The 26,285-nt window shown below is 32.5% G+C and overlaps 1 protein-coding gene and 1 long non-coding RNA gene across 2 annotated transcripts in view; one reads left to right on the plus strand and one right to left on the minus strand.

Annotated features, from left to right (window-relative positions):
* Positions 1-10: 10 nt before the first annotated feature.
* LOC111691492 lies at positions 11-607 on the plus strand. Its single transcript, XR_002762960.1, has 2 exons — positions 11-264; positions 414-607. It is a non-coding gene; the product is annotated as an uncharacterized LOC111691492 (long non-coding RNA).
* Positions 608-7,092: 6,485 nt separating this feature from the next.
* The window catches only part of LOC108917579 (sodium/potassium/calcium exchanger 3-like), a 38,858-nt gene continuing 19,665 nt past the window's right edge, over positions 7,093-26,285 (minus strand). Inside the window, exons 4-9 of the mRNA XM_023454432.1 lie at positions 20,145-20,292; positions 11,753-11,938; positions 11,173-11,382; positions 11,009-11,110; positions 9,235-9,451; positions 7,093-7,543 (exon numbers count right to left, since the gene is read on the minus strand). Of these exons, the coding sequence (XP_023310200.1) occupies positions 7,426-7,543; positions 9,235-9,451; positions 11,009-11,110; positions 11,173-11,382; positions 11,753-11,938; positions 20,145-20,292 (981 nt within the window). The 3' untranslated portion in view covers positions 7,093-7,425. The remainder of the gene's footprint in view (positions 7,544-9,234; positions 9,452-11,008; positions 11,111-11,172; positions 11,383-11,752; positions 11,939-20,144; positions 20,293-26,285) is intronic.

Consider the following 26,285-nt stretch of genomic DNA (forward strand, 5'->3'; position numbering starts at 1 on the left):
TTCATGTTTATATTTACTATTCCCCGTGTTGTGATTGGTTCATTTAAGTTTCGCGCCACTTTTACGCTCAAATTTTGACATTTTCCAGAAAATTCGAGTTCGCCATTGTTGTGTTTCGTAGTGTAATCTAATGTTTTTGCGTTTTTAATGATTTCGTGCTTGTTAGTAAGATTTTTTCCAGTGAAAAAAGTGTTGAACAATGCCGAAGAAGTGCTATATTTGCAATATGTACCAAATGAAACAAAATCAACGATCGTTCCATAAGTAACAATAATCATAGACGTAGCAATAAAACAAGCTGTTGGGGTTAAATTTAAATATTTCGCTTTGACAAAATTTAAGTGCCAAAAAGCATTAGTAAATCAGATAAACCAAGGCGTAAAACATTTAATAGATTTTTTTATATGTTACAGATTTCCGAAAAATCTTCTAATTAGAAGACAGTGGTTTAGAAGCTTAGGAATTCCATATACAGAAACAATATCTGTATATACCTATATATGCTCTGACCACTTTTGTAATAAAATGCAGGATAATATTCTTAGGATAAAGCATAAGTTAACAAAAAATATTTTATTTCATAATCAATAAATTTCTATTTGAGTAATATGGTTGTCTTTTTTCATTCATAACATTCATTCGATAGAGACAACCTAAAAAATAAACCAATTGACAGCTTTATTAGGGACAAACTTTAACTCCAGTAATATAGCCGTAACACGCAATGTAAAAATCTACATGTAATTCTATATAAAATATATATTTAAACCTGTTCTAATTTTTAGTTTTTTATATAAATTCACACATATGTGTTTGTGATAGGAAGGGTTAATGGACCGACTCTATAAAAATGAATTATAATTTTAAAATATGGTCAATCTTTTAGTTTCCTATATACAAATTTTATAAATTCTATGTAAGAGTTGATACCAAATTTTACACCGTGTCATAAGCTATTAAAATTAAAACTAGGATATACCTACCCAAATGGAATTTAAATACTTTGTTTTGTTAAAATCTCGTGAAAATCATATTAATTAACAGCTTAAGAGTATGATGAAATGTATCATTCCTTTTGTATATAAATGAGAGTAAAATTGTGTCAGTAGATCATCTCAACCGTATTCCAGGAAGAAGTAAATGTAGGGGACTGTGAAGTTCATAAGTAATAAAATAGGTTGAAGAAAAGTTAAATAATCTCATAGATACCTTAAGAAATAAAACACGCTTTCTTAACATACCTATTACACCATATTTTCCCTAGTTTATCTGCGGAAAATAAAATTTACAATTATAATTATTAAACTTGTTATTTTAGTTGCAATCAGCCCCTATAAAATGATACGCCACTGCCCATGAGGGAATGTAAACACAACTTCCTCACCCTTCCTATGAACTATTTTGGCTTCAAGCCACATACGTAAAAATTATGTATCTATGTTTTTTCTTGATCTGTGGTTAGAAGAATGAAACACGCCTTTTAACGCTAATATTTCCTTCGATAAAACGTTATGATAGTCGAGTACTTTTTGATGAGGTTAGATTCTCAGTTGCGTTCATCTCAGGTGTTAAGTGATCACAATTGCTATAAATCGAAGCCCTAAATTTATATTTTTAATTTAAAATACCGTGTATTAGAATCAAACAGCAGTTTTAAATCGATAAAGATAAAGTTAATGTTAAAAAATAAATCTAAGATGTTTGATATCCGACATGCCAATTTCAAGGAATAGAATAGTTATTTTTGATTTTAGATTAAGTATCGTTTTTTTTTTTGCGAGTACCAGTGAGTAAAAAAACAATTCCATAATATAAAAACTACTTCGCAACTATGTATCAAACAATATTGTCAAGATTATAAAATATATCTTAGAGAAAGAAGCAGATTATTGCCTTAATATTTTCTAATTATAAATTTCGCCATATAAAGTCCTGCTTATTAGTTACACAATAAAATGTAGGTAATGTAATTTTGCATTATTAGCAAATCGAACTGCTTCTTTCTCGGCTTTTGATGACTAAGGTAAAAGCAACTTGCACCACTTTCTTTACCATTTTGACACTTAAGTAGGGTACAGAAAAATAGGAGGAATCGGGGGAAGCGAGTGCAAGGGACACAGTCAGTCGTTCTTCAGTATCGAAAGTGGATAATCGATACTCAGGGTCGTTAGTGGACTCTGGGTGTGACTCGCCCTTACAAGATGGCTTATTAGTAAGACCTTTCTATTTTCTATAATTTTGTAAATTATTTTATATTGGTCGGTTGGTAGCCGCACGGTTTAAGACGCCAGTACTTACATCGATGTGTGCTAATTCTGCCCGGGTTCGATTCCCGCGGCCGGTAGACCGTAGATTAGCTATGCTTGTACGGAGGATTGGCACCCTCTGTTCAGGTATGGTAGGGTGGAAGAATGTGAGAGATTGACACTTGACCACTAATTAAAGAGATTTTCCAGGTTTCCCTCATTCCTGCACTGAATGGTGGTTAGGGCCTACCAACATAAGTCGTTCCTGGGCGCAAATGCGGCCTGCTTAATAATAATATGCCGCCTCCTCTCCCGCACAAGTCTCCGACTTCTTGGCTAATTATCGTGGTTAGAATGAGGAGTAGAGATATTATTATTATTATATGTGCGACCTACCAGGACCATTGAGAGTAAAGAGCTGATTTGTAATAGTTATTTGTATTCTTTCTCTCGCAACCTCTTACCCTTGCAGCTGAGTGTACGTCAAACCCACAGACGTGACAATATTTTCGCAAAAACTGCTTCGAAATATTGTGTAGACATTTTTAATATAATAGTTATTTATGTACCAAGGGAAATGGAGGATGATTATGCCTGCAGGCGACAGGTTCGAGGAAAGCAAGTCGCCTAAAGGCATAGTCATCCTAGTATCTCCTGTGCCACACAACGTTTTATTTTTCACTTAGACATCTGATTTTTATTTATTTTAAATTTAATAATTAAATGTAAACGAGAATGAAAACAGTTCTTCAATATACAGGGTGTCCGGTAAGTACCTCCTAATATCTCGGGAATGTATAGGGGAGGTCAAAATAAAACTAGTCCTTCCTATAATTTTTTTTCCTAATGTACCCCCTAACGGAGTTATGGGGGGTCAAAGGGGTACCTAGAAATTAACGTTTAGGGTTATAACTTTGAAACCACACTGTATATTTTAATAAAATTTTCGTACGTTGTATTACACATGGAGCTCTACGATTTGATGCTAAAATCAACTTTTTGCTATTATCAGGTGTCCAGAAACGGACTGGCCCTATCACAATTTTTCTCAAAATTTTGACAGAAGTAATTTTATCAAACTGAAAATATTATTATTAGATACTCTGAAGGTTTTTCTTTAAAAATGGTACTCTTTATTTATTTCGAAAAAATGAACGGTTTGCGAGATAAATCGGTTTTGAAAAAAATTGGTAACAAATACAACAACAATTAAAATTTATTTTTTTTACATATTATTTCATGCATTTAATTTCTTTAACTTTATCAAGTCCAGAAATCTTTGAACGGGTTGGCTATACTTTATGAGCAAGTAGTGACCAATTAAAAATAACATTTGAAAAATAACTTACTTACAAGACATGCAACAAAGAACATTCAACAATGAACAAAGGTACCTAAATGTTACTTCGGTAGATGTTCAAAATGAGCACCCCGTACTTCAATGCACTTTCTAATCCTACGAATGTTTTCCCGGTGCACTTGAAATAATATTCCGTGATTATTGCGGAGATGGTCACAGTTCTGTGTTAGCCTCAGCAGAAGTTCCTCTCTACTATTTACGGGTGTTGAATAAACGTTATTTTTTAAATGACCCCACAGAAAAAAGTCTAATGGGTTTAGGTCGGGCGACCTAGGTGGCCATAATACAGGTCCGCCTCGACCTATCCATCGATCACCAAAAACATTCGTCAGATGTTGACGTACTAAACGATCAAAGTGGGGTGGTGCACCGTCATGCATGTACCACATTTCAGTTCTTATTTGAAGGGGCACTTCTTCTAACAAAATATTTAGATTTTCCTCTAAAAATTGCAAATAAAGAGCACCATTAAGTCTTTGCTCCAGAATAAATGGACCAATCAAATGATTCCCGATAATGCCAGCCCACACATTCACCATAAACCTTTGTTGGTAGCGAGTTTGAACTAAAGCGTGAGGGTTTTCTTCATCCCAGACATGTAGATTATGCGAATTAATTATGCCGTCTCTTGTAAAACCTGCTTCATCGGTGAACAAAATAGATGTACCAAAATTATGATTCCGAATATGATGCTGTAAAAACCAATTGGCGTATTGAAGTCTTTTTGGATAATCATCTGGAGACATAGCATGTACTTTTTGGATGTGGTACGGGTAAAGCAATTGTTCTTTCAGAGTTTCATGTACAGCCCATTTTGTAACATTGTTTTGCGCCGCAAGCTTCCTTATGCTATTTGAAGGATTATTAGCAACGTCTTCCAATATTTGTTCCTCTACATGAGGGTCTCGTACTCTCCTCGGGGCTCCTGCTCCACCACGGCGTGGCAAAAAGCTTCCTAAATAAAGGATTCGGAAGAAATTAGTTTCACTAACGTTTTTCACTATTTTTTTTTACCTGTTTCTCTTAAACTACGATCAACTCTTTCAAAAGTTTTTGGACTCGGCAAATGTCGACCCGGAAACCTTTCCTCATAAAGTCTTCTTGCCTCCACGGAGTTGCATAATGCTTCCCCATAAATTAGGTGCATATCAGCATATTCTGCACAGGAATATTCTTCCATTTTTAAATGTTATTTCTAACGGCTTAAAACGAATACCACAATAAAATTGAATTTTTATTCTGTCACGCGCCTTTGACAAGTACTTTAAAATCAACAGGGTCTAACAACGAAAACAATAGAAAAGAACTCCATGGAGACAAGAGCAATAATAATTTGTAGATGTATTTTGGTCATAGATGTTGATTTTACAAGAAACGGCATTATTCATTCCCTTAATTCACCACCAGTAAATGTTTATGGTGAATCTGTAGGCTGGCACTAGCGGGAATGATTTTATTGTAAAAAAATAAATTTTAATTGTTGTTGTATTTGTTACCAATTTTTTTCAAAACCGATTTATCTCGCAAACCGTTCATTTTTTCGAAATAAATAAAGAGTACCATTTTTAAAGAAAAACCTTCAGAGTATCTAATAATAATATTTTCAGTTTGATAAAATTACTTCTGTCAAAATTTTGAGAAAAATTGTGATAGGGCCAGTCCGTTTCTGGACACCTGATAATAGCAAAAAGTTGATTTTAGCATCAAATCGTAGAGCTCCATGTGTAATACAACGTACGAAAATTTTATTAAAATATACAGGGTGGTTTCAAAGTTATAACCCTAAACGTTAATTTCTAGGTACCCCTTTGACCCCCCATAACTCCGTTAGGGGGCACATTAGGAAAAAATTTTATAGCGGGGACTAGTTTTATTTTGACCTCCCCTATACACTCCCGAGAGATTAGGAGGTACTTACCGGACACCCTGTATAAACGATGTACCCAAAATGTATCTATGACACATATAGTATGATATTTGATTCTGACGGGACAGATTGAAAAGGCAGAATGGATAATATTCCAGCAATAGTTGTATTTATTACTATTACCAATAATTGTTTGTACATAAGTTTCAACGTTAAAATCAAAATTCTTAATAAATATTGGGCGGAATTATAAAATTTAAAGTCTGTTGTAAAGAGAAAGAGTTTTCAAAAGAAATATTACTCAACCCCCAATGCCATTTAAATATTTTGGGGTGATGCTTACCCTTGCTTGGGGGGTGAAAGTGACGGAGTCAAAAATACCAGCAAAGAATATGTCCCCCTTTAATCTAAAATCGACGGGTCTGAGCGTTTTTATACAATCTTGTCGCAGTTCCTGAAAATGGTTCTGTTTTGTTTTCATTTAGCCACCCTGTGTTATATATCAAATATTAACGTTAATAAACTTTGTACTTTCATTTGTCTGCTTCATTTATACAAGGCACATTTACTATTCTACCCTTGCAGAAGAGAAAGGTACAAAATAGGGTCGAAATGCGTGCTATAATATTTAAGTCCGCTTATTTCGCCCTAAAGTGATATGACGTTGTTTTCCTATTCCGTTTCCTAGTAATAAACAAGCTATATCGCCTAAGTGAAAAATAAAATAATCGAGAAACAACTTGTTAGAATATAACAAATGTTAGAATATTGTTGGAGAGAAAGACAAAAAAATTCCACAAATTTTCAGTCGCTAAAAATAGCGTCGACTCAGAATAGAACCGAAGAAAATTCTACGCAAACAAAGCAATCGTCAATTAAAATTAACGAAATTGATAAGATTACTCCTTTGTTTTGCGTCAATCATGCTTGTTTTCCACGTTGCACATTTTGAAACATCCTCACGATTGGTCGGAGGTTCCCAATAGGACACACTGATAAGAACTGAAATTGAAAACCACTCAATCAAGTCGTTGTTCATTTTCTCAAGGACAAGTATCCGTGCAATGGGAATCCTTAAAATTGTTAAGCTGCTGCTATCAGGATAAGCCTTCTCAACACGTTTTGTTGTGATAACAAACACGTATTGTTAGTAAATAGGTGAAGCAATGTCAAGTTTGCGAGATAATACGTAATCTATAGAACAAAAATATTTATTTTTAGATTTTAATTTAGATAATTATTTATTACGAGCTATACTTACTAGGTGCTGGGGGTAGGCTCTGTGGGGTTGAGCCGGTATCAGAACCTTTAGCCCCACCCTGAGTTTGATTCTTTAGTTGCTTCCAAGCCGTTCTTTATGAAAATAAATATAATACAGTTTTACTGAACTCTACTTAGTTAGTATAAAGATATGTTGCGTTAAACATTGGGATCCTCTACATGCCCCTGCTCTATGTCGGTTCTTATGCGAAACACCCTGTATTTACATTTTTTGCCAGTTCTGAAGGAGCTCCAGTACAGAAAATTCATCACCGCATATTATTTTTGCAGTTTCTTACTGTATACAAAAACTATAAGAACATGACAGCAAATTAAATAAAAATTACTCCTTAGAATATAAAGACGTATATTTTCTCAATAAGTGTAACAACTATAAAAATACAAGTACTTTTAAAAAGTACACTAAAAATAAAAAAGCATATATTCGAAAGTAAAAATGTCAGAAACAAAACTGTTCCTGTTATGATTCATCAGTCAATTACAATACTTACATAACCTACATAACTCTAGTCTTACATTAAAAAGTTTAAAGCGGATTCGTAATCGATACTATTTTTCTAATTCTGCACTACCATATTTTTATAATTTTGTTTTTCAGGCGGTCTCTAATGGTTTTCAGCTTCAGCGCGCTTCCTACAACTAACTAATAGACAAACACTCAGTCTTCAATGTCATCTGTCGCACGTGGGCAAATTGACCGGAAAGAAGATGTTCAGCTCGATGAGAGAGGCAAAGATCAAGAAGGCTATGTACATCAGCAGGCACGCCAGTCCGACCTTCCAGTCTAACCTGTAACAAAACGATTTCCGTTGGGTTTAATGTGACGTGTGGGAACCTGTCATCTGGCTTGAAGGGGAACAAAGGGGTTAGTAGGGAATTATAGCCCTTCCAGACTTTTGTCTCTTACATGTTTGCTTTAAATCTGACTTAAGCCGTGATATAAAGAAATTTTCACGGCTGTTTTGAATAAGATCCGTCTATTATATGTCTTTAAATTTTGAAGGGGCATATATACATTTCTTGCTTGCAATGTTTTACCCAATGTTTCATAATTTTGAATAAGTTCACAATCGCGTTATCGAATATGTTTTTTTTATCTTATTTTCATCGACATGATATTTTTTTCGCAGTGAGATTAATTGATGTCTCCGACCTTGCATTGCATCATTTTTATTTCTGCAATTCTTGAACCAATAACTATTTAACAAAAAGGTACTAATAATCACAGCCCCACCAAAAAAAAGTGGCAGTTCCGAAAGACAAGACCATGGTATCCATATGGTTTTGGGGGTCGTTGAATCCGAAATTGATGTCCGTTTGAAGCGTTCAGGTCTATTAAATACTTTCTAATAGAAATAGATCAACATACGGAAGATACTTATATAAATATTTTGATATTAAACCTAAGTGAAAAATTTGATTGGGTTTAAGCAGAGATAAAGGTTTCACCAAGATATTAAAGAAGGGAGAAATTTGGTGGCAATGAAACTATCACTGATATTGCTAGTGATACTAGTGATGACGAATATATTCCATATTGTTGTGAAAAAGACAGGAACAATATCACAAAAAAAAGTAAATGATGTTCGAAATTTGAGACGAAGAGAATGGAGCAAAGATCCTAATATCATGGCTAAAAAAATACTAAGCAAACCGGAAAAGTGAAAGCTTTTTACTATCAGTACAGAAATAAGGAATATTTGATGATGATATTGTTGGATAAATCACTTCAAATATGGATGTTATAAACCTAACGCACATTGGAATAAGAGTGCCATATTTTGAGGATAGTCTTACATAGGATCAAATACGATTACATAGGAGCAAATAACCAGATCTGATCGTGTCAAACGGACACCGGATTCGGATTCAGCGACCCCAAAATCATTTGGATACCATGGTCTTGTCTTTCGGGCCCGGCATTTTTTTTTGTGGGGCTGTGAATTATTTAAAATGCAAGACATTCATCCTTTGTTGATAGAAGTCGCCATGATTGTTTTTAAAAGTTTCTTAAAAGTTTCAAAATAAATTTTCATGGATTCTTAAGGTTAAGGAAGAGATAATGTAATAAAAATAACTTTTTGTCGCTCAGTAACAATCTTTTCAAGGAATTTTGCAGACATGTGATATAAAAGAAACTCAGATAATACTTGTATTCCAAATTATTTCGTTATAACACAGCAGCCAAGATTAAAACTTAGCCAAACCAGTAGCAATGGAACTAAATTGTTTTCCTTAAAACTTTCTTGAAAAGGTAAATGCTAATTTGTAGATGAAAACTTAAGCTGTTACTGAGAAGTTGCGGGAGTTGGTGTAATTCAAAATCCCTTCGGAATTCAAACAATGTTTCTGTTATAAATTACTTTACAGGATATTTTACTAGCGCTCCACGGTTATACAGAATCTCAATGTAACCTCTAAAAGAGTTACAATTCTCCTTCTATTTAGAGTTATTGGAATGGAATTCATAACAAACTTACTTGAATTTGTTAAAAGCTATGCTGACGTATAACAACAGCAAAGTAGTTAGAAGAGCAAATGCACTACAGTTTATACCCGACGAATTAATCTGTATCCAATGATTGCCCTCCTGTTTGGGATAAAAAGCCGCCTTGATCAACCATGGAACTCCAAGACACAGCAAGATGTCGAAGGTGTTGGAACCGATGGAACTGCTAAGACCCATCGTACCATGACCTGAAACAACACCAAAGTATTCAATTTGTCTATTATTCTAACGAGCGTTCAAATAAAAACGTGGTCGAAGTTGGCTCTGACACATTGGACGTAGGGAGTAGCTTATAGCGACCAACTTAACCTCATTTCTCAACGAGCTGTATAGCAGCTGTCAGTTTCAATAACGTTAATGACTATATAACTTTATTTTAAAGAATAATCGTGATAACAATAACAAACAATTAAAGGAGCTGCGGAAAGTGTCCCCCTCCTTGTTATAACAATAAATTAAAGCAGCTGCTGAAAGTGTCCCCCTCCTTGTTCCAAGCACTTTTCACACCTGTTCCTCAAAGAATTAAAGACATTTTCTAAGATGCTCGGGGTATTGTTAATTTCACGAATCTTGTCTATAAGTCGAGCCTGCAGATGGTTTAAATCAGGAATAGGCAGTTCAAAAATAGTGTTTTTAAGGTAAGGCCACAAAAAGAAATCACACGGCGTAATATCACATGACCTCGGTGGAAATTCATGTTCAGCATTGAGACTTATTAGTCGATTTTGGAAAACTTCCCTCAACATATTCATCGTCTCGCCTGCCGTATGTGCCCTTGCGCCATCTTGTTGAAAGTAAAAGTTTGTAATTTCGTTTTCTTCCAGCTGGTTAACAAAAGGAGCGATAATTTCTTCTCTATACCTTTGCGCAGTAAGAGTACCATTAAAAAAAATAGGTCCATAAATCCTCCTTCGATTGAGAGCACACCAAACTCCAATTTTTTGAGCGTGTAGAGGGCCCTCGACAAAAAAGTTATCTGGTTTTTCAGAAGACCACATTCTCATATTCTGTGAGTTTACGTAACCACTTAAATGAAACCAGGCTTCATCAGAAAAAAAGGTGATATTATGAAGTTCACCGTAGTTGTTTAAAAACCATTCACAAAATACAGCCCGTCGCGGAAAATCAACTTCATGAAGTTCTTGCTGACAAGTTAAACGATAGGAGAACAAACGCAAATCTTTTTTTAACACTGTGTGGCAGGTACCGACTGATACTCCCACCATTTGTGATAAAACACGTACAGAAGTTCTTGGCGCATTTTCCATTATTTGTTGGACATTTTCTTTTAATTCTTCAGTCCGCTTTTTAGGTCGGCCGCTTCCTTCTTTTCTTGTTACACTGCCCGTTTCACGAAAAACATTAACACAACGCTGAACTGCACTTTGAAAAATTTTGTACTCAACAACGCCGGGAAATTGATTTTGAAATTCTATGAAACATTCCTCAATAGAATACTTCCATATTCCATCAATCTTGCGTCCATTTCTAAAGTAGGACTCTATGATAAACACTTTTTGTTCTTGAGAAAACACCATTTTAAACGCTTTTTAAAACGAAAATATTCAAATTGATAGCGGCGATATAGCGCTTTGACAGATGACGTTTAAGTTCATTTGCTATACGCTACGCCCTACGTCCAAATTTTCAGAACCAACTCGACCACGTTTTTATTTGAACGCTCATTATAATCTAATCCAAGCATAGTCTTGCTTATTTTCGAGTTTTATTTTAAGATCACTTACCTAATCTAGCCACGATCACGCTGGATACAGCTTCAGGAACACTGGTTCCAGCTGCCAGGAACGTCAGACCCATGACAGAGTCGGGAATGTTCAAGGTGTCCCCTGGAAGAAAAAAAAAAATTTCAGTAGTCAATCAACATTATCTTAGTACTGATACAACTTACCTATCACAGTAATCAACCAAGCTACCATGTAAGAAGTTGTTCCTATCCAAAATATGCACATAACAAAAGTGATGACGAATAATCTAGGATATTTCCTGCAATCTGGAGTTGTTATCTGCAAGAGGAAAGATATAGGCCAGGTGATGACCCACCATATCTGACCTTTTCTGCTCCAACCACTTGGCCATTCCCAAATTTTCGTGGATTCCTCTGAAAATACATTAGTTGGGATTAATTAATTCGGTTCAGAACTACAAATCGTTCAAATAGAAGGTAATATGTTCAATTTTTACTTCGCAAGTTCGATCTAATCTGAAAAGGATAAAGAATTGTATTGACTGGAAGAAATATTAGATAATGATAGTGACACTTGACTTTTCAGAAAAGAATGAGTGAAAGAAGTTTTAGTTTTGTAGCTTAGAAAACCAAACTAGGAGTCTTAGTCTTGATCTTTCTTGATTAATAGTTCCAGACATTGAACCAACTAACTAATGGTAGTGATGTGAGCTCAATGAAGTGAGCGATTGTTTAAAAGAGGATTGCATCTTTTATGAAACTAGAAATAGTGACTAGTACTTACCGAGGTCCTCGCAGTCTTTGAGGGTGAGTTCGGTCTCAAGAATTTCATGCACCCCGCTGTACTTGCCGTTTCTCTGAAAAAGCAAAGGATGAGTTTCACTCATAACCTCTACATAGTAGTTCCGTCTTCGAAATTTCGCAAGTAATCTATGAGCCACCGAACTGAGTTTGCTATTATAACACATTACTGGAAATCAAAAAGTCATTAATGTAGAGGTTGCTCTCTCAAACATCAATTAGTATTAAAATATAGTTTTTAAGTGGGGGGTTTCCTTTTAGCTCAAAGCAAGCAGACTTTTCAAATAACATTTTTGTGACCCAAAGATAATTAATATGGGGAATGTTGGTAAAGTACCATTACAGCATCGCGACTTTATCCTGAAACTCGTAAGTTTGTCTGTGTTGAGTAATAGGACACCTACAGAAAGAAGAATGATGTAAGACGAAAGTGTTTTAGATCCAAGAACTGCTGACCGATATAATGGCCTCCAAAGTCGCCAGATTGTAATCCATGCAGTTTTCACCAGTGGAGTTTGAAAGGTTTGGTGTATAAGACGGAAGCAAACTCACTAGCAGGAATTCCGCGAATGCATAGAAAATGTCGCGGTAATGTTTGCTTCTAGCAGCGTGCACAGTCTTGGATACTCCGAACGATAGCTTATGTGAATGAAAACAACGGCGATAACTTTGAACATCTTCCTTTGGCTTCATCGGTCATACCTAAATTAAAAGGCCAGTTTCTTATTTTTTTATTTTTGTTGTCCAGAAAATGTTATTTGAAAGATATTCTTGCTTCTTTGAGTTCTATATCATGTTAAAATAAAAACTCCAAATTAAAAACCATCCTGTATTAAATAGAGGAATTTTTCTTTGCTTTCGATTAATTCCTTCAGCAATTATAAATGGATGATAAAACTATTACATTTTTTTATAACAGTAAATTCTTTTTTCCTTGTTTATCCTGCATATGAAGAGGTAATTTTTTACATTCGTCTGGTTCCTAACAACAGAAAAGCATATGTTGCTACGTCTGAGGGTTAGTATTGATGTTGCAGATACTCTTCACTTTTTTGTTTATGCTGGCTGAACCCAATTTATTTTTACAGTGAATTCGAATTGTACATAACTGTGAATAAATAATAAATACACTGCATGAAAAACCACTCGCTCTGTCCCATTGTTAAACACGTGATGCAAATATCGGGTAAATGTAAACATATTTTTTTGCCTACTTTGTTTACTAGTTCTTCAAACCGCTGAAACATCGGTAAATATCGTGATGCGTTTCAGTGTACTATTAGTGTTGATAATTAGTGTTAGAATAATTAACAGATAACCCAACAGTATCAACATACCCAGTTGGGAGGAATATTTACAATTAGAGATTTAGTTCATGTCTGTATGCTTCAAAATTATAAACATTACTTAAGAAGAGTATTTACTTAAAGTCAAGAGTAAAAGTAGGAGCGAATGCAAATATTGTGCTGTGTCTATTTTAATGATTTTTGCAACGCTATTTTTATACCCGGGTACTTCCGGGGGAACTTTAGTGTTTTGGACAACTAGGCACCTCTTTTTTATGCTAGTACGTGCAAATTGTCTTCAAATTAATCGTATGATCTCACTTATAGATTTTCTAATCCGATTAAAGTTTGTTACTGAGAGCAAATGCTAAGGCTATTAACTAAATTTTCTTTTTCTACCAAAGAAAATGCTTTTACTTTTAAATATGAAGCAGATACTACAAAATAGTGACCATCGTTACTGAATAATTTGCTTGGAAAACATCTATGAGACCCATTATTTATTACAGTTGACATTTTGTTTGCACACCAGATTTTAAAGAAATCTTGAAAGTCCTTTTAAAAAATACTAAATCAATATTAAATAATACCCCAGCGTTAAATTTAGTGGAAATCGATGGTTCTCGTATTATAAAGGATTCTAACTTACGCGTATACGCACGAGTTACCTACGAAACCGGAAGCGAAAACAGTGAGGCAAAATGTAAAATAAATCGTAATTGTCGAGGGCGACAGAATCCCTTCTGCTGCGGCTGGTGTATGAATGAATAAAACTCTACAAACAAGCAATGCCCCATGATTATTTCTTACCGGGAATGAAATTGGGTCAAGAATCTGTAAATTAAAAATATATTCCTTTGAGCGGTGTTTAATATCACTTTATTGGCGTTTGTCCTCAGCAAAGCTCAGTTACATTCGTACGAAAACTCATTCCGAGTATTGTTAAAATTGACGTACATATTATAAACCGAACGTATTTTAATATGTTGTAGGTAAGAAATAGAAACTAGACAAACAGGTTCTAGGCAGCATATTTGTTATCTTGCCGTATAAGAAATTTTGTGAATATTAAAGAAAAATTATATTATTAAAATATTAGGGGAGAGTGTTGTACCTTGGGTATGCGTGTACCTCGGTCCATTTGCTTTTAATCATTGTTTACACATATCTACAGGCCGCTGCATATGACAAATTGGTCATTCCGAATGTAGACGGCAAGGAAGTATTGTTTTGACATTCAGATTTAAGTCCCCTGAAAATTGTTGTTGTGTCGTTATTTTGTAGTAGCAAATATTTTACTCATCATAAATCTAGAATCATCCGCATTACTGGTACGCATGTTGTTTTCTGTATTATGCTTAGATGATTAATAAAGCTTAGGCGTTCCTTTAATAATAATGTTTTGTTTTTAATTATAATCTAAAATTTTTTTCGTCAATAAATAAATTTACTTGCCTGTGCTTGTACCTTGGACCGTAACTAGGTCCTGTACCACGGACCGGTCCAAGATACGGTACCTCTTTATCGTCAATAATAAATACCGATCATTTACTTTATTGAAATAATCGTTTTCTTCGGATTTTGCATTAACCATGCCACGCAGCAAAAAGGGAGTTAAAAGAACACCAGTAAATAAACATAATATTACATGTGCCGTTAATAAAATGTTAAATAAGGTAGTCTCTATTCGTGAAGCTTCTCGCACTTACGATTTTCCTAAAACAACACTGATCAGACACCTAAGCAAACATAAAAGAATGGAAGGCTCTGCAGAATTTCAGTATCAAGCCAATAATAAAACAAAACAAGTTTTTTTGGTCGAAGAAGAAAATAGCTTGACAGAATATTTGATTATAGCTATCCATCTTCATTATGGTTTAACAAAAATAGAAGTTCGGTGCCTTGCCTACCAGTTTGCAGTAGAAAATAAAATTAATTTTCCACCATCGTGAGACCAACATAAAAAAAAGAAAATATAAATATGTAATAAATATTAGAGAAATATTTGTTTACTTTTGTATTTTTGTTTTTTTTTAGAATTATATGTTCTACGTTGTTTTATGTATGTTTTTAGTTTTATTTTTGACTGGACTAATGTACACCAGTATGAAGTCCAAGGTACCAGACCATGTTGTACCATGGTCCATTTTGTAGAAGGTTGAAAAAGGAAAATTTTTTCAATTATACATTATTATATAATCAACGTAGCAGATATTTCAATTTTCATATCACAAGTTTTAAGTTAATAAATAAAAAAGTTATATTTCCTAATGTAAAAATTGTCCCAAGGTACAACACTCTCCCCTACGATTCAAGAGTTAACTGGAAAGCGAGATGGATTTTTTAACTGAAAAAATCTAAAACAAGCGTATGAAACAGTTCTGCAGAATAGAATAAACAAATCTTTGACTGCTTACAATATGAAGATGGGAAATCGTGAAAATTATAGAGAAAGTGTAATTATAACAACATGGAACTCCACAGCAAAACAATTACAAGAAACAGAAATTCTTTGTGAAAGATGTAAAAAAAGTTCTGTCCATTTTCTGATTTAGAATTGAATTTCTGACTGCCAAATTCGGACAGTCCTCAAATATATCTTCCACCAATTCCAAACTGGAACACTGGAAGGAACTATATATTTGTGTTCTAAATCCACAGCTTTCGAAACGAAAATAACCAATCATTCTTCAAGGGGGACTTTTATATCAAATTTCGCAAAAAAGGATATTGGAGAACAATAACTTATTAAAATTACAGGACACAGTAACTGCAAATCAATCAAGCCTTACATTTGGATGTCGAGGCAGATCATTGAATCATAAGAAATACTATACCTAATACCTGTAATTTTAATTATGACCGAAAAATATCAGAAAATATTGAAACAGAAAATTCAAACCATTAATTCAAACCAACCCAGAATCGTTTGTATTTTTTAATGTTACCTATCAATAACTGTAAATAATATTGTATTAATATTAATTTGATTATCAGATGAATTAATTTACTTAACAAATTTTTAAAATATTACTAAAAATATTATTAACAATTAATGAAGAAAATCCAATTCAATTCCAATTCCAATTTGTTCAAAATAATAAAACGTAAGACGTATCTAGGTAGTTTTCTACGTAGAACTCAAATAAAACTGGAATGATTGGCGATTAGAAAAAAAAACAAATTACCAATTATTTTAGTTAAGAAAGACCTAAGTACATGTATTTGTTACCTGCATTCATTATACAGGCTATTTCAGAAACACATCCAGTAAATACAGGGGGGTGATAGTACGTCAAAAAATAAGAATTTCATAAGACAAAAAATACGAATTTATTGTCTTATGAACTATATGTCTATATCCTCTTGTTTTCGAGATACAGAGCGACAAATTAACATTTTTTAAATAGAATTTTTACGAGAATTTCCAAACAATGAATGAATTTCCAATGAATTTTATTTTGTCGCTCTGTATCTCGAAAACAAGAGGAGATAGACATATAGTTTATAAGACAAAAAATTCTTATTTTCCATTTTTCCTACTATCACCCCTTCTATTTACGGGAGGTCTTTCTACCTGTATATTGTACTAAAAAGAATTTTCTGGAAGACGATAAATTAATTGCTTATAGGTATAAATAATATCAATAAATGTCACAAATGTCATCATAAATTTCAGCATATTTTTTCCGGTAACGCCTCAAAATAACATCATTTGATTGGCTACAGAAGAGGGATGGGAAATTTTCAAATAAATTTATTTCATTTGAAAATACATATAAAAAATTGTAGTCATATTATTGAAATTATCCACCTGTATGAAAAATACCACTTTGTTCTAGAACCAAAAATCTGTTTGTTTCATTTAACTATTTGTAATTGTACCTTTGACACTTAAAAAATTGAATCAAAATGTCGATATTTGATGACGTTATTCAAAAAAAATATTGTGTTGCATTGCAGCTCTAAGAATAAAATTGAAGAATAATAGAGAGACTCAGATTGAATTTTCTCTGTTTACTATTCTGCGTGTTGCTTTTATATGTAGATCAACGCAAACTGCATCATATTTCAATTGCCAATACCGATAGAATCAATCGATAGTGAAATTTGACTTCGCAGGTAAATATCCGAAATCCTATTATTAGCAGCGTATCCGATGGATTTCCATACGCCATATTTACGTCTAAAAAGCGGATATCGTCATTTTGTCAATCTATCACTGTCTCCCGCCTGTCCCAGCACCTAATACTCCGGCCGGCGCTTTTATTGTTGGTACATAACATGTGTAACACTGTATATCAACATTGTGATTTGATAACGATTTATTGTCGGCTGATTTATTAATTACTTCACCATTTCGGACAGGTTACCAGATATTGCCATTCAGTTCTCCCGTGATATTGTTTACTACACCGAGATCTGGCTGACTAAGACATAAAAAGCGTTTTTTTTTTGTAGAAAAAAAAACAGCTAGTTTTTAATCTCCGGCAATAATAATAGATCATAACTGGCATGTGATTGACCTGAACAGGCCAACATGATAAAGTTAATTTATAACATTTTAATAGAACGAGTTGAGTCAAAGATCTTAAAAATGTCAAAGGGAAAGGTATTTGGAAAATTAGTAAAATTGATTTTAAAGAAAAAATTGAATAAGTTGAATAAGTTTGCAAGGGAAAGGAACAAAACAAACATTAGATTCCAGTACCTGAAAGTTAATTATGATGCTTTTCTCTTAACCCAACCATCTAATTCTCCGACCCAATTTGCGTTAAAAGAAGGATGTGTAACTGATAACGTTAAAACTAACTAGATTAACGAATTTTAATGGCGGTTTGAAAGTAGATCCCTTTTCCCAGCTTTTAGACTTTCCTCCCACCACTTCCAAATCGAAATTCCGGACTCTCTTTGAACCCCCTCTAATGAATTTATAAGTAAGGATAGATTTATTTTCCTCTTCAGGATAAGCGAAACCAGGAAGTTGACAGTATTCGTTGCGAGATTCGCATCTTCTCAAACTTTAAATGCCAATAATAAATAATTAATACGGCATTTTGTATTATTCACAACGACGACATCAACTTGGAAGTTTATAAAGTAAAACCGATTCAAATTTTCTATTTAAAAACTGAAACAAACAGAAAACATGTTCGATTGAAGCGATACGTCAATCAATAGAAATTCAAATCGATACAAAGGTCACGTAATTCGATATGATAAATGTTTAATTGGGCAATAACAATCAATTCACTGGTTGATTTAATTAATCTCTTTACTAAAATAACTCAAAATCAACTACATAATTTACTGCGGTATCTGATAGATTTCAACAACTCATGAATAATAACCGATATTGTGGATCATAACAACGCTGATTAAGAGTGTGCATCTTTAATTATAGTTTATGTCCTATAACTCTACTATAGCACTCCCATCCTTTGAATAGATTGCCTAAATAACAAGTATTCTATTTACACTACTAGGTAATGCGTAAATTTGTAATTGATTTACTATACTATAAGGATTATACAACTAATTCCTTGAATTGATAAATGTTTCACCAAAACATATTGAGAAGACAGTAAGGAAAATATTTTAAGAGGACTTATTTTGTTTGTGAGACGCCATTCGATCAAGAGTAACCATAGATATAGAACAAGCAACAATAGAGCATCATCAACATTGTAGTCGTTCAAAAATTTCTCCCCAATCATAGGTAAAAGTGAAATGCCATCATAAGTACTTGTGAATGTGCCACATCTCAATATAATGTACTGTTGCATAACAAAGAATTTTAAATTTACCATAACGAAAAATACTTCAACTCTAAGTTGGTAGAACGTATAAATAGATATTCAAGTGTTAACTGTCAAGTTATTTATACGTTGTTTCTATTTTATTGCTTTTGTCAATAGCAGTACCTAAATATTTTCTGAAACTTATTTTTATCACCATATTGAAACTATGTATCGATATTATCAGACAACGAAATGATCTTAATCGAAAACGCTATATAATTGGTTTTACTGAAATTTAATGATAACTGTCCGACTAATTAAATTTTAACAGCAATTAAACCGCGTTTTATTTGATCTTTAATGTTTTCCCAAATAATTGCAATACAGATAACTACTGTGTCATCAGTATATTATATTATTTTACCATTATTTAGAGTTAATAGAGAATTGATGTAGACTACAAAAAGTAAGGGACCAGTTACTGTTCCTTGTGACACACTTAAACCCTATGTGGGCGATCTAATAAAAAATCAAGCAGCATTTATCGATCTATAGCTTTGTAAGTAGTTTGTCAAGAATCCATAATGGTTGTAATTTCTTTAATCACTTCGTACATTGCTTCTTTGGAAATACAAGCTGTTTTTGATTCAATATGTTGCTGTTTGCCGTTTTTGAGAAAACCTGCAAGTCTAGTTTGAAGTCATCTCTCAAATATTTTTCTAAAGTTTATCAAATCAATTGGCCTGTAATTTGATGCTTTTGTATTTTCATAAAAGAAATGTGCCATACTGTCTGTCCTGTTGCAAAGTCTTCACTGAAGTCACTGCTTATAATTATTCTGTACTAGTGACAAATATTGAGAAATGCTATTTTAGTTAATGCATGTTTGTACGGGGTCTCAAACTCGATAGTAAGGGCCTACTGTGAGGATACAAAAAATTTAAATAAAATTTGTGACATGTGGTGTAAAATGGGATGAGGTAAGCTCCATTTTCAATAGAAAGTATTATCTTGGATTTGACAGAAACATACCCGATTTTTATGTTAAAAAGGTCTCTTTTTTCTAACAAACTTTTATTAGACAAATTTTTCTGTATCATTTCCCATTTAAAAGTTATAACTAATATCGCACTAAAAAGTCCCAAAAGAAATACCACTTAAAAATCTCATTTAACACCGCGTATCCCAATTTTTATTTAAATTTTTTGTATCCTCACAATAGGCCCATACTATCGAGCTTGAGATACCCCGTACATAATCAAAACACGTATTTCTCATAAAGAAATCCCGAATTCATACCAGTAACCACAATACCTGAGAAGTACCAAATGAATTGATTCATACTTACGCAGGATATACAACGAGTAGGCTAACACCAGCATTAAAGCTTCGTAGAGATAAATCCTGCCGTCCTGAAGGACTACAATGAGCAGAACCACGGAGATCCCGTACATGGTGCTGTCGCGACTGATTGGCCACCACTCAACCTCCAAAACCTGAAAGAGACGAGAACATTAATCACCGCATCGATTTCCACAACTTGGCGAAAGTTTTCCGAACTAGGCTTGTCTATTGCATGGTTAAAGGACAGACGATTGATTTGATGGAGAGTGGAAACAATTTTTATTGCGTTTTATCAAACGGACCTCTCAAGGACAGCGGAGAAAGCTCGATTAGATTGATTGAAATGCTTTGCTCTTAAGGGTAAATCGTTTTGTAAATACGAGCTGCGGCAAATTACCTGTCTGTTAACCGTTACTGTTTCTATTTTTTTTTTAAAGTACAGAAATCCAAAAATTATTAGTTATTTAAATTTCAATTCAATAAAGCAAAAATAAAAGTAATATATTAAACAACCAATATGCTGGTGACCTTGTCTTTGACCTTGATTTAAGTTTCAAGGTTAAACCAAGGCCAGTTGAAAATATTATGTGGAATACCTTAATTTTTATACTAGAAATCAAAAGAGCGAAGTTAAACATTTTTTTCTATGTGTCCTTGTACCCCCTCTAACGATTGCTGTCTTTAAAAAATATTTTCATGTTGACTTTGATTTGACCCTGAAATCTAAGGTCAAAATCAAATACAATCATCAGATCAAATCACCCGCGTATTGGTTTGTTGATTTCCTACAACATTCATTGAATGGTACCCATGCAATGAAAATACTGTACATGCAATTTAACTAAAAAATTAAAAGCAATTTAAAACATTTTTCGAAAATAATGTTTCAAAACATTTTTTAAACTTTGATGATTATTGGGTGAATATTCTCGGCAGTGGACAGGATAAGTAAAGTAAGAATAAATAGTATACTACATCTTATAGGTACTTCTATTTTCAGTACAGCAGAAATATCCAATTAAATAAAAACAATAATGCCGCAAATAGATAATTATGACAATGTTTGTTTATTGATTAAAAAATAAGTGGTAGTTGACAGTTGAAACAATAGCTCGCATTTTTAAAGCATTATAATTCAAATCTTGATATTAATTTACGGTGAAAAAAAAACTGTCATTTCTGCTTTTATGGAAGATAAATGAGGCTTTTTGTAATACAATCTTTAATTGTTTTAATTATCATTAGTTAAGAACAATATTTTTCTTGAATTTTGTCCTTAATCATAGCAACAAATTTTTCAAAAGGAAAATAAATAATCATCTATTATTTAAATCACATTTCATTTTGTTTCTGGTACTTATTTTATTAGTTTACATATTTTTCTGACCTCATACTACATAAGTTTACGGTTTCATAAAACAAAATGTTTGTGAACATATCTGACGGTAATACCTATATTTCAAGATGAGCACTAAAAACGTTTGCAACTTTGGATAAAACTAGAGGTAGAGGAATGCTGAAAATTTGTTATTTATGCCATGAAAAAGAAACCACTCGTAAGATATAAGTTCCAACGGAAATATTTCTTGGTTTTAAATTGCAGAAGAATGCAGGCAAGGTAGATATTTCTGGGACATTAGTGTTTCGATATTTATAAAAATTTTCATGTCACATATTACTATTAATTAGTTGAATGCGGTTTAAATGCAGTGACCAGTTTCAAAAAGAAACACCCTTGTAAAAAAATAATTCGCGCTTTTTTATGAGAGATGGAACATAAAAAAGTCTGTTAAATATATGTATATTTATTTTACGGTATCAAATTTGACAAAAAATTGTTAACGACTTTTTGATTTAAAATCTGACTGCTTAAATTTGTTGATTTTTTTCTACAAACCGCATAGAGAAGGTACAGAATGCATTGACGTAGTCAAATTTTAATTAAAAAATTTACTAACCAATTTTTTGTTAAATAAATAAATAAAAAGTATCTATATGATGTAATACAATTAAATAGCTCAATAAATATTTTTTTACACGCGTATTACCATTTGGAATGAGTAATATATATTTTTAGCTTAGTTTCGAATTCTTAAGAACATTTCTATTTTTATAGGAAGCTGGAATTATTACTTGAAACCGGAGAATTATCAGGCCCTTAATATTGAATTCCTCATAAAAGTTTTATTTGAAACCCGAGATAATTATTATCTACAGCTTTGTTAACATTTTTATCTTTTTCCAGTTGGTTCGCTCTGAATTTGTTATTTCAAGAAATACAGGTGAAACTTCGCTATAAAATTAAATATTACCTATGTCTGAATAACTGAATAAATTTTAAACGAGTTACGGATAATCACATTCCAATAATAATCAATTTTCTTTCAATTTCCGTAGAAACAAAGTAGCTTGCAATTAATTTATATTGTTATTATACGCGACATTAAAAACAGACTCGATGTCACCAAAAAAGTTGTAATGAATGAAATATTTACGCATTGTGAGAAAAAATTGTTCAAACTTGTTATATTTACAAGCGCTGCACAGTGTGTTTTTTAAAGTTTATCTTAAGCTTTTCATCGCGCCCATTCAGGTAGCTTCAGCCGATTTGATTTGACAGGTACCTATTTATCCAGTATTATTGTGATTTACCCAGTGCTCTTATCACCGTGGTCTGTTGTTTACATCTGTCTTACAAAGTAGCCTATGTGTTTGACAATATACTCGTAGAATTAATGGATACTGTTTAATTTATCGCAGAACAAGACAAAAATTTATGCACTAGGATTTGTTGGAGATACTTCTTTGTATACTTCAATATTTTGAGTAAAAAGTATAACATTTTAGATAATTTTACAGTAAAAAGATATACTCTTATATGATTTTGATAAGTTGCGATGTTATTGCAATAGATTCGTTTTAAAAATTATGTTACATATAAAAAGTAAACGAAAAGCCATTTGTGTAAACACTGTAAACCTAGTACAATATACTTCGAAAACAATTGATAATAACTTATTTGATAAGAAGATATAAGCTCTCAAAATTAATTGCTACAAATACTAATATATGTTAAAAAAAATGTACAATCTATAAGTGTTTAGGGAAATAATAATTGAATGAAAAAATATATATTTTAGATTGAATAGTGAAAAACCATAATTTAGTAATTATTATTAAACATTTTTCTATATTTTCGGAATATTGCCATTTTTCCCATAGACCACCTAGACCGGCTGTATCTAATTCCAATGCACGGGTACCAGTGAATGTAAATTGCGGAGAAGTGGAGTGTGCGAGGTAATCTGACCACGCCTATTTTGGACAGATCTGGATTAAGTAATATTTTTATTACATATTAAACATTATTTTGCATCCTATGATAAACATTCATATTTTAAGTTTGGAATTCAGAAAATAGAATATTTTAGTGTCATATTAAATAACTACAAAATAAAATTTAAATATATTTATTGTCCTCTAAATAATGTCAGTTTATTTAATATTTGTCTTTTCGTAGATTTTATTGCAATAAATATTTTGACTTCATAATTTATTCTCACATCAATATACTTTTCACATACAGCCCTTACAATTTCTATTAAATAATTACAATTGTTAGGGAAATTATCAAATTGATGTTCATGCAAATTTTTAAATATGTTCACATTCAAAAAGTTTTTTAATACACAATTTTATTTTTCTGTAGCTTGGGTGTACTGCTTTTGTAGTTATAAAAAAAATTATTATTTTTTCTGTTTCTTATGTCATTTTTTTTTAAACGACGTTTATTTTCTGTAGGTTATCTTTTTTTTTGTTTTTTGAATATGAAGACAAGCCGCCTAACATATTTTAGTTTCTTCTTTCTTGGGGTATCATCACTAAGATGTTTATATAATCTTTTCATTATCCGTGATATTCAAAGTTGACATCGAAGATGTACTACTTAGGTCAAAATATGATTGCGACGTGGTAAGTTGGCTGATAGGAGACGTAAAAGAATCTGAAGATTGGGACTGTTCATGTTCATAAAAAACTATTAGTGAAGACAATATTATAAAATTATGTGGTGAGCATTAAAATGTTCAGTAAGTATTGGGAGAGTCCTACATGCAAAAAAAAATCATTCAAATCGCACAATCCAGGCAAATGTGATTAAAACATATACGTGAAAATTTTGATGGTATCCAATACTGTTTTTTTTTAAAGCTTTCACCTGTCTGTACTTTATGTCAACATTCCCTGGAAATCTGTAAAAATTAAAATATTAGATTAAAAAAATCGAAGCAAGTATAAAAATTTGGTAATTATTTATTTTACCATAAAACTCTGATCTTTCTAATCAAATTTTGCCAACTCCCCTTTTCCAGGGTGCTGAACATGAATTTAAAATTATTTTTTTGTTATTTTTTCGATCGCAAAAATTTATTAATTTTCAGCTCCCTCAGAATTACGGGAATTGGCAAAATTTCATGTAAATTGAAGACTTTTACGTAAAGTAACAAATTGTTAAAAATGTGACAATCATTTATTCAATATTTTATTAACAATTTATAATAATATCACATTTACCATTGCATTATGTGTGCGAACAAAATTATAAAGTCAACACTGCAATACTCTGACCTTAACCAAAAAAATGGCGGATACAGGGTGTTTAAGAAAGACTTCCCGTAAATACAGGGGTGATTGTAAGATACAAAATAAGAATTGTTTGTCTTATGAAAATTTTTTAAATAGAATTTTTACGAAAATTTCCAAACGGTGAGAAATATTTTTATGAAATTTGGTATTCCGGGGTTTTTTAGGATGCCAAATACGCTGGTCTAATTATTTTTTGGATATTTCATGGAGGGCGCTAGTTATACTACATTCCTATTACATTTTAAGTTGAAATTTTTTTAAGGTTAGGTTTTTTACCATTCGGGCTCCAATTTCTAATGTACAATTTTATTTTCTAAATGTACTGTATATAATGTACTCTTGTTAGAACTTCCTAATGTGGACGGTTTTTGAGAAAAAAGGCTTTTAATTGAACTGTTACAATATTGCGGTGTAGAAAATAAGTGACTTTTCTCAAAGTAGGCTTATGTCAAAACTTATTGATGAACGTCTCATAAACAACGCATACATTCTTAGTAATATTTAAAACTCCGATTAACTTTATATTAGAATTTTAGTGACTGTAATTAGTCGTTACTAACTACAGTCACTAACAATCACTAAAATATTGATATGGTTAATTAGAGTTTAAAGTATTACTAAAAATGTATGCGTTGTTTATGAGACATCCATAAATAAGTTTTGACATAAGCCTACTTTGAAAAAAGTCACTTATTTTATACACCGTAATATTGTCAGAGTTTAATTAAAAGCCTTTTTCTCGGAAATTGACCACATTAGGAAGTTCTAACAAGAGTACATTATTTTTAGAAAATAAAATTGTACCTACAATAGAAATTGGAGCCCGAATGGTAAAAAACCTATCCATATAAAAATTTGAATCTAAAAAGTAATACGAATGTAGCATAACTATAGTCTGTTTGGAAATGAAAGAGAGTAATAAAACCCCGAGATAAGAACCGGCCATGGGCGTGGTAATATTTCGTTTCAGGTAATTATCGGGTAACACTAATGCTAACAAAAATGACAGAGATTGGAAAATCGATTATCTACAGACTTTTAAGGAAACAAAAAATGAACAAGATACTGTAAATCCCCCAAAATCATCTACAGGGAGGTCAAAAGTCGTTATAGATGATTCTTCAAAAATGTCATTCGCATAAAAGTACACTCATTTTATTTTAAAAAAGAAATACCAACGCTAAACAAAATTTTAAGTGAACTTTCAGAGGACAACGATTTGCCAAAAATCAGTAGAAGCAAATTATGGGCCGTCTTACGAGAGTTGAATTTTTGCTGGGAAAAGCAGAACAGGAAGTCAGTTCTTATCGATAAAGATGAAATTATTTGTTGGCGAAGATCCTACTTAAGATCAATTAGAAAATTCCGTGACGAAGGGAGGAATATTTATTATCTAGACGAAACTTGGGTCAACGAGGGATATACTGTAACAAAAGTATGGCAAGATAAAAATGTAAAAAGTTTTCGACAAGCATTTTTGGATGGACTTTCAACAGGGTTC

The sequence above is a fragment of the Anoplophora glabripennis genome, unplaced genomic scaffold (assembly GCF_000390285.2).
Source record: "Anoplophora glabripennis isolate ALB-LARVAE unplaced genomic scaffold, Agla_2.0 scaffold80, whole genome shotgun sequence".
Classification (NCBI taxonomy): domain Eukaryota; kingdom Metazoa; phylum Arthropoda; class Insecta; order Coleoptera; family Cerambycidae; genus Anoplophora; species Anoplophora glabripennis.